This window comes from Myotis brandtii, unplaced genomic scaffold (assembly GCF_000412655.1).
Source record: "Myotis brandtii unplaced genomic scaffold, ASM41265v1 scaffold302, whole genome shotgun sequence".
In the NCBI taxonomy this organism is placed as follows: Eukaryota; Metazoa; Chordata; class Mammalia; order Chiroptera; family Vespertilionidae; genus Myotis; species Myotis brandtii.
Genome location: NW_005361545.1, coordinates 384,298 through 394,561, shown reverse-complemented (window position 1 = coordinate 394,561; position 10,264 = coordinate 384,298). Strand labels below are relative to the sequence as shown.

General features: G+C 43.6%; 1 protein-coding gene across 2 annotated transcripts in view; it reads left to right on the top strand.

Moving 5' to 3' along the window:
* FAT3 (FAT atypical cadherin 3) overlaps positions 1–10,264 on the top strand; it is a 535,794-nt gene that overhangs the window by 440,308 nt on the left and 85,222 nt on the right. For both annotated transcript variants that reach the window (XM_005869663.2, XM_005869662.2), the window contains exon 9: positions 4,376–8,449. In XM_005869663.2, the coding sequence (XP_005869725.1) occupies positions 4,376–8,449 (4,074 nt within the window). The remainder of the gene's footprint in view (positions 1–4,375; positions 8,450–10,264) is intronic.

The window sequence follows — 10,264 nt, the reverse complement described above, 5'->3', positions numbered from 1 at the left end:
ATATTATATATATATACCTGTGTGTGTATATATAACATATATAGAGAGAGAGAGCTTAAAAATAAATAAATACAGACTCTTGTTAAATTAGAGATTTTTAAAAAATTGATTTTGACATCTATAAGCAGGACCATAGTTTGAGGATAGAACACTAAAAAACATTAATGACAGAAGACATAAATGTCCAATCAAAGGATAGGACTGTGAACCTAAAAATTACAAATATCCTTTATCTACTCTATTTTCCCTTTTCCTCTCCTTCTTCTTTGGAATATTCAGGCCACATATTTCCAAAATGTTCTGCAACATTATGTCTGTCACGCATCGTGCCAGACGCTGTCTCCTCTCCTGCCAGCACTGCAAAGCTTTCTCTTGATGTAAATAGGGAGCATTTTTGTGATTGGTGGAAACAAAAATATGAATGCTAAAATGACAGTTTGGGACTAAAAAATAGTAGAAAATGAAAAGCCAACAACCTTATTTAAAAAACCCTGCGATCTAAAATTATTCCCTGCATTAGGCATCCACATTTTTCATAAGTCAGTGCTAAACTCTATACAAAAAAATAAAATAATAACATAAAATAAAATATGTTGGTTCATAACAGCCAGGTACCCCCAGTGAAGTCACACATTTCTTTTCTAGATTAATAATTTTTAAGATGGTATTTTATATCTCTTAGTTTATTCATTCTTATTCTTTTTTCCTACAAATAATATATAAACTTCTTTTTAGAAAAGCAATTTTTCAGTAACATCCTAGAAAATGGCACCTAATCCAATAACTCTTTATATTCTTTCTACAGTTTTCCCCTAACATATATTTTCCCCATATTCATTCATGCATATCCATTGTTTCATGTCACTGAAATCATTTAGGTATAGGGTTGTATGTCTACTTTCCTTACTTGACTTTGTCTAAGCATTTGTCTGAGTGCCTACTTGTTGTTTATATTTGTCAGGAAGGCTACTATTACACTCCTCTCAGATAGCCAGGTCATTTGTAAACCAAATTGGATGTTCTTGAAGAGTAATTTAAAAGGAAATTACCATCCAGCTGAAAGGACTGTCTCCCTTACCTTTTAACCTCCACAGAGGACAGCCTGGTGCTGTGCATAGAGAAAGAACTTGGTCATTTCTTTCACAGTTGACTAAAACTAGAGAGAAAAGTTATTTCCTTAAAACACCTTTTATATAGAACACTTGAATTTCCAGAAACCCACAGGAATGATTGGTAACTCAAAAAGCAGCTTTTGACTCTATGTTCACAAAGCTAATGGGAATTACAGTGGATACAATCAATCTCAGGTGGTTGCTGGGCCCCTTCATGGACAGACAGATAGACCCACACTGACCTGGACTGGTCCTACCTGGCCAGTTTCTTCCCAGATCAGGGTAGGAGAGAGGTGGATCCCGGAGGCTTCAGCATTTTGAAGCAAATGCCAAGTGGTTGTGTGAAGTGTGCATTTTAAGTTCTCTCACAGCCCTCTGATGAGCAAAGATTTTACTCTGTTGTCTGGCGGGCAATGCATTCCCTCCTCTGCCTGGTTTGTAAGTAACTACTGGAGCTTTTTAGTTTGGCCTGAAGGACTGAGGGCGAATTCTAGTGCAAAGCTTTGGTCCTCTATTTCAGTGGTCGCCAACCGGTAGGTAGTCCTCAGACCACTGGTGGTCCTTGAGGTCCAAAAGGTTGGCGACCACTGATCTATTTAACTCGGGCACCAAGAGTGGCTCGTGTGTGGCTCTGAGACCAGGCAGTACAGGGGAGACGAGAACTAAGATTTGAGTTAGGATGGGGATGTATTGGATCCCAAGATATATACAGACAGAGAGTTAAAAATCTTTTAAACTCTCTCCTCCCAATCAATCTGAACAAATATTTATCAAGCACCTTCTTTGTGCCAGGTACTGTGCTGTTTACTAGATAAATAATGATAAGCGCAGCTCTTGCCCAGTTGCCAATAGCTACAAGAAGCTGTAGACTCCAAAGAAACAAGCAGAGGTTGGTTTCCAAGGATTCAAGTACAGCAGGAGAGAATAAGCAGGAGTGGACTCTAAGAATACAGGACAGTACATTGAAGAGGAAAAGAGCAGAGAGCCCACTTTGGACCTGACATACGAGCAGGAGTATAATGAGCAACCATGTAACATGTAACAGCAGGGTTTCCCAAGATATATACAGACAGAGAGTTAAAAATCTTTTAAACTCTCTCCTCCCAATCAATCTGAACAAATATTTATCAAGCACCTTCTTTGTGCCAGGTACTGTGCTGTTTACTAGATAAATAATGATAAGCGCAGCTCTTGCCCAGTTGCCAATGGCTACAAGAAGCTGTAGACTCCAAAGAAACAAGCAGAGGTTGGTTTCCAAGGATTCAAGTACAGCAGGAGAGAATAAGCAGGAGTGGACTCTAAGAATACAGGACAGTACATTGAAGAGGAAAAGAGCAGAGAGCCCACTTTGGACCTGACATATGAGCAGGAGTATAATGAGCAGCCAGCAACCATGTAACAGCAGGGTTACGAAGGTCTACTCAAGGTCAGAAGCTGGCTCCTCTTCGCCCCTGCCATGGTACCTTGCTGGGCATGTAGAAATCTGCTGTGTAGAGTGAGGAAGGACTTACCTGGAAACTCCACCGTGGGACACCGTGTGCTCTCTTGCATTCATCTTTCAGGGTTGCATGCTGGTGCCATTGCTGGAAGGTGACTATTGCTCAGCTGCCTCTATATTTTTCTCCACTGAGGTGCTGAAGTGAAATGATTGCTGCCTCCTTGTGAGGATCTATGAATCAAAACAAAGGTCAGACTCCCACTCAGTTGCACAGTGCTGCTTATTGAAAATTTGCAGGCTTGCTTAGGAGATCATTGAACTTGTGGTCATCACAGGATGCTCATGATTAGGTGGCAAAGGAAGAGTCATCCCAATATGTGAGGCCTAGAATCAAATTCTTTACCTCTTTGTTCGATTTACTTCCTCTTTAAAAATAAGCAAACATCTTACAGAAACGGATTTATAGGGACATGACTTTTTCATTTTCAGACATGGAAAAGTTTATTTAGTAAGAATGAAGTAAGAAGTATGTATACAGCTGTGCTTGCTATATATTTCAATGGACACATTATATAACTGCCTTCTTTAATGATGACATTTAAACTCTCCATGTGTCTGCATACTGCAGTACTTCAAAAAGAAGGAATAACCCCAATATAATTGAATAACCAAGATCATTAACTTTGGATTTAAACGAATCTAGACACACAAGCAGCTGTGTTCCTTGAGAAGCATTAGGGAGGCTGATGAGAGAAGCAAAAGCGACTCGGTGAAGGATGCTGCTCCACACCATCCACCACTTTTGAACTACATTCTTTACATTCTTCAAGTTGTGTGTTCCCCATTATCTTCTCTTTAATTTTCCGCAACAATCCCAACCTCACACCCCTGCACATTTCAGAGACAGAGCTCTAAACTCTCACAGTTTCCAGGTTCACAGCCCTTCCCGTTTCAGAGGTGGCCAAGCGGGCACCCGTTTTTAGTCTCCTAAGGGTTACATCTCCAGTCTTTGATTTGGATGTTGGTTCCGATGATCAACAGTTTCCTACTTCACCAGAAACTTCTGAAAAATTTAGCGCCTAGAATGGTTACAGATTGGAGCAACTGCCTTATCATTATTTGTCTAGTTTTATGTCTGTGTGTGCATGTGTGTTTGGGGATGTGGGAAAATAAGAATCAGTTAGTCAGAAAAAATCCTCATGACTTACAAAGCCAACAGTGAGTTGGAAAGAATTCTCCCTGCCTAAACAAAACCCCCTCACCAAAGTAGTGTTCCGGATGAACGGGGTTTTGATAGCATGAAACGATACCAATTCCATGTAGTAAAGCTTACCTTTAGGATAATCTGAAACCAAATGACTGTGTGGTAGTGTTCTGAAACAATTTCTACAGCTCTCTTCCTCGTAACATGGAACACAGAATATAGTTTAGGTGAAAATACCTTTTCACTGGTGACATTAGCCTGTGCCAGGCCAGTCTGGTCCTCGTCTCACAAGGCTGAGAATAAGAAAGTTTAAACAGAAAAGTCTCCCCCACAAGCTTTTATTCACCAGGTTTAAAGTACACAGTGCTATGTTGTTGTTGTTAACCTAGATTAAGAAGATAGGGATCTGAAATTCACAATTTTACCAGAAAACTCATTTCAGTTGCTTTTGAATACTCCTAAAAGAGGAGTCACTTGTCTTATTTTCAGAATGAGATGGAATGAATATGAAAAATTGCTTTTTGCTTGCCATGTTGCAGTCAAGTAGCCTTTAGATGAAAAGTTAATGATCAAAAAATGACCCAATTGTAACTCATTTCCCCATTGATTTCCTTATTTTAGGGAACACGGGGAACACATTTAAGATCGAACCAGTCCTGGGCATCATCACCGTTTCCAAAGAACCAGACATGACGACTATGGGTCAGTTTGTCCTGTCAGTCAAAGTCACAGACCAGGGTTCCCCGCCCATGTCTGCCACTGCAATTGTGCGCATTTCTGTCACCATGTCTGATAATTCTCACCCCAAGTTCACTCACAAAGACTACCAAGCAGAAGTAAATGAAAATGTTGATATTGGAACATCGGTCATTCTGATCTCTGCGATTAGTCAATCTACCCTCATTTATGATGTCAAAGATGGAAACACAAATGGGATCTTTACCATAAATCCATACTCTGGAGTCATCACTACCCGGAAGGCACTGGATTATGAGCGAACTTCCTCTTACCAACTCACCGTACAGGCCACGAACATGGCAGGAATGGCTTCCAACGTCTCCGTCAATATTCAGATTGTTGATGAGAATGATAATGCCCCCATTTTCCTCTTTTCTCAATATTCAGGCAGCCTGAGTGAGGCTGCCCCAGTTAATAGCATTGTCAGGAGCCTAGATAACAGCCCCCTGGTAATTCGGGCCACTGATGCCGACAGCAACCGGAATGCTCTGCTTGTGTATCAGATCGTTGAGTCCACGGCCAAGAAGTTCTTTACGGTGGACTCCAGTACGGGGGCCATCCGAACGATTGCCACCCTGGACCACGAAACCATCTCCCGTTTCCATTTCCACGTGCACGTGAGAGACAGCGGCAGCCCCCAGCTGACTGCAGAGAGTCCCGTTGAAGTCAGCATAGAGGTGACAGATGTGAATGACAACCCGCCTGTTTTCACCCAGGCTGTGTTTGAGACGGTCCTGCTCCTACCTACCTACGTCGGAGTGGAGGTGCTGAAAGTTAGTGCCACAGATCCTGACTCCGAGGTGCCCCCCGAACTGACATACAGCCTGCTGGAAGGCAGCGTGGATCACTTTTTAATGGACTCAAATACTGGCATTCTCTCCATAAAAAACAACAACCTCTCCAAAGACCACTACGCACTAATAGTTAAAGTTTCGGATGGGAAGTTCTACAGCACGTCCATGGTCACCATCTTAGTTAAAGAAGCCATGGACAGCGGCCTCCACTTCACACAAAGCTTTTATTCCACCTCAATCTCAGAGAACAACCCTAATATAACCAAAGTTGCTATTGTCAATGCCATTGGAAATCGCCTTAATGAGCCCTTAAAATATAGCATCTTAAACCCAGGAAATAAGTTCAAGATAAAATCTACCTCAGGAGTTATCCAGACCACCGGAATCCCCTTCGACCGTGAGGAACAGGAGTTATATGAGCTGGTGGTAGAAGCCAGCCGGGAGATGGACCATTTGCGTGTGGCCAGGGTGGTGGTCAGAGTCAGCATCGAAGACATAAATGACAACTCTCCAGTCTTCGTGGGCCTCCCTTACTATGCTGCTGTGCAAGTTGACGCTGAGCCTGGGACTCCGATTTACCGGGTGACAGCCATCGACAAAGATAAAGGTGCAAATGGAGAAGTGACCTATGTCCTACAGGATGACTATGGCCACTTTGAAATTAACCCTAATTCGGGGAATGTTATTTTAAAAGAAGCATTCAACTCTGACTTGTCCAACATCGAGTATGGTGTCACCATCCTAGCCAAAGATGGTGGAAACCCTTCTTTGTACACATCCGTAGAACTTCCCATCACGATTGTCAACAAAGCGATGCCTGTGTTTGATAAGCCCTTTTATACAGCATCCATCAACGAAGACATCGGGATGGATACACCTATTCTAAGCATCAATGCCACCAGTCCAGAAGGCCAAGGCATCATATATATCATTATTGATGGGGATCTTTATAAACAATTTAACATCGACTTTGACACTGGGGTCCTGAAAGTCGTTAGCCCTTTGGATTATGAAGTTACATCTGTTTACAAGTTGACAGTAAGAGCCAGCGATGCCCTTACCGGTGCCAGGGCTGAAGTCACCGTTGACTTGCTAGTTAATGATGTGAATGACAACCCCCCTGTTTTTGATCAGCCTACATACAATACAACATTGACAGAAGCCTCTCTCATTGGGACACCTGTTTTGCAAGTTGTTTCCACTGATGTGGACTCAGAAAACAATAAAATGGTTCATTATCAGATTGTCCAGGACACTTACAACAGCACCGATTATTTCCACATAGACAGCGCCAGTGGCTTAATCCTGACGGCGCGGATGCTGGACCACGAGTCAGTGCAACACTGCACTTTGAAAGTCAGAGCAACTGACAGTGGTTTCCCATCGCTGAGCAGTGAGGTCCTGGTTCATATCTACATCTCAGACATTAATGACAACCCTCCGGTTTTTAATCAGCTCATTTACGAGTCCTATGTGAGTGAATTAGCCCCCCGGGGCCATTTTGTGACCTGTGTGCAAGCCTCCGATGCAGACAGCTCTGACTTCGACCGGTTGGAATATAACATTTTATCTGGGAACGACCGGACAAGCTTTCTGATGGACAGCAAGAGTGGGGTCATCACACTATCCAACCACCGCAAGCAGCGGATGGAGCCTCTGTACAGTCTCAATGTGTCCGTCTCTGACGGGTTGTTCACTAGCACTGCACAGGTGCATATTAGGGTGCTGGGGGCTAACCTGTATAGCCCCACCTTTTCACAAAGCACCTATGTAGCTGAGGTTAGAGAGAATGCGGCTGCCGGGACAAAGGTGATTCACGTTCGAGCCACAGACGGGGACCCAGGGACGTACGGGCAGATCAGCTATGCCATCATCAATGACTTTGCCAAAGATCGATTCCTCATAGACAGCAATGGACAAGTCATTACAACAGAAAGGCTCGACCGGGAAAACCCTCTGGAAGGCGACATTAGTATTTTTTTGAGGGCCCTTGATGGCGGGGGAAGAACGACTTTCTGCACCGTGAGGGTGATTGTTGTGGATGAAAATGACAATGCTCCCCAGTTCATGACAGTGGAATACAGGGCCAGCGTCAGGGCAGACGTGGGACGGGGCCACTTGGTCACTCAGGTGCAGGCCATGGATCCAGATGATGGAGCCAACTCAAGGATTACTTATTCCCTGTACAGCGAGGCCTCGGTCTCTGTGGCCGACCTGCTGGAAATCGATCCTGACAACGGTTGGATGGTCACAAAGGGCAATTTTAACCAGCTGAGAAACACAGTGCTGTCCTTCTTTGTCAAAGCAGTTGATGGGGGCATTCCAGTAAAGCACTCCCTCATCCCTGTCTACATCCACGTCTTGCCCCCTGAAATGTTCTTGCCTTCATTTACCCAGTCTCAGTATTCTTTTACCATTGCAGAAGATACGGCCATTGGGAGCACGGTGGACACCCTAAGGATTTTGCCCAGTCAGAATGTCCAATTCAGCACAGTTAACGGGGAACGTCCAGAAAATAACAAAGGGGGTGTCTTCATCATAGAACAGGACACAGGCACCATCAAGCTTGACAAACGCCTGGACCATGAAGTCAGCCCAGCTTTCCACTTTAAAGTAGCAGCCACGATACCCCTCGACAAGGTAGACATTGTATTTACTGCGGACGTGGACATCAAGGTGTTGGATTTGAACGACAACAAGCCAGTCTTTGAGACGGCAAGCTATGAGACCATGGTCATGGAAGGGATGCCAATCGGCACCAAACTCACCCAGGTGAGAGCCATCGATATGGATTGGGGAGCTAATGGGCAGGTCACGTACTCCCTGCACGCAGATTCCCAACCCGAAAAGGTAATGGAAGCGTTCAATATTGACAGCAACACTGGCTGGATCAGTACCTTGAAGGACCTGGACCACGAGACAGACCCCTCATTCACCTTCTCCGTGGTGGCGTCCGACCTTGGGGAGGCCTTCTCTCTTTCTGCCACGGCTTTGGTGTCTGTCAGGGTGACAGATATAAATGACAACGCACCCGTCTTTGCCCATGAGGTGTACCAAGGGAATGTGAAGGAGAGCGACCCTCCGGGTGAGGTGGTAGCCGTCCTCAGCACGTGGGACAGAGACACTTCCGACATCAATCGCCAAGTGAGCTACCACATTACAGGTCAGTCTACCACCCTTTGGTTTTCACTACGGGCTCTGCCCTCTAGAGATGGAAGTTGGCAGGCAGTGAGAGTAGGAGAGAAGAAGGAAGACGAGATGAGGGGTTAAGAGTATTGATGCTCTGGGGCTGAGGAAGAGATCTGAGTAGTTATGGTTGTTGGTTGTTCCTCACTCAGCTTTAATGTGGAGTTCATTGGTTTGCCTGCGACTGGTTACCCAGATCGGTACCCAGGCCTTGAGTCACTTTTTATCATTGCAAGTGGAGTCCAGCCAAACTTCTCAGCTGAAGAAGTGAAAATAACAGCTCTTTTTTGCTGTTATTTTAAAAATTTATGAGATGTATTTTTAACTATATTTCTTTTCCCTACATTTTTAAGGGGGGAAAAAAGCAAATAGCTGTTTCCTCTGATAATGAAAACTCATATACGTTCACATTTACAAATTAGAGAGCCAGGTTTGACCTGCTAAAAAAAAATAATGTTATAACTCTAAACCAAAGATATTTCTCCTGACAGCTCATTTTTCTTGGATCCCTTTCCTGTCTTTCCAAATAGTAAGTAGCAGTTCAATGGGAAAGCCAAGATAGACAAATGAGGTCACCCAGAGGGCACAAAGTATGTCACCATTGCTCTGAGAGCCTGAGGATTTCATGTCAGAGTGAAGAAGGGGTGTCTTGATCAGGGGCAGCTTTCCGGGGGTGATTGGCCTTAAACTACAAAGAGGAGAGGGTTGGTGATGTGGGAGCAGTCTTCCTAAAACTATTTTGGGGTTTTAAAACGAACATTTTGATGTTGTGACATTCAAAGGCAGAACATAAGCCAAGTGCCAAAAGATTTTAAAGAATCCATCAATACTTATAGTCAGGTGGTTTCCCTTTAGAAAAACTACATTATTCACCGTGAAAAATGAATTAATTAGAATGCCCCCAGGACACAGAGTCTGCTTAAGTACGTTGGTGGGAAAGTTAATTAATCACTGCAGAATAAGATCCACGGGAGGGCATATGCGTCCGTGCTAGCGACTGCCACACTTCTCCACGTTACTCCTCCTCTTCATGGAACTGTTTGCTTGATGTTTTCTGTTTAAAGCTATTTATGCATTTCATGCTTTAGCTGATAGCTTCCTTTTTATTAAAATGTATGTTTCTGCAATAAAGACACGAGCAATAGTGGTAAAGAGAAATAGGTGAGTAAAGCATCACTTTGATTTCATTTGCATTCAGTTGCAGATAAAAAGCTTCTTAAGCATTCTAAGGGATACTCTTCTATTTGGAAGAACTGTTACTCAGCCTTAATTATTTATACATTGTCTCTGAATGGAAGATTTAAAGGGGCCAGCCTATCAACTTTACCAAGGTAATGAGAACAGAGTAGCTTTAAGCTACTGTTACTGTTAGCAGTGCCAACCACCAACTGATTTTAATGAGATTTAACTTTTGCTCTTGATGTAGCACAACTTGGCTGTGCTTCCACAGATTAACAAAGGACCATTAATCATTTTATTTAACAAAAGAACAGTGTGGGCCTGCACCAGAAGCATCGGCGAGGTTAAATCTGTGCATGCTGAATATTCAACCACAGTCTAACTGAATCCTAGCCAGTGATGGAGGAAAGTGATCTCCCAAGGAGGACCCCAAGCCTCAGGGAAGCAGATTTCTCACCCTGGACACTTGACATTCTGGGCAGATAAGTCTTTGTCATAGGTGGCAGTTCTCTGCCTTGTAGGATGATTAGCAGTGTCTCTGGCCTCTACCCAATAGATTCCAGTAGCTCTACCTCACAACCCCTGATGTGACATTCAAAAATGTCTTCAGACA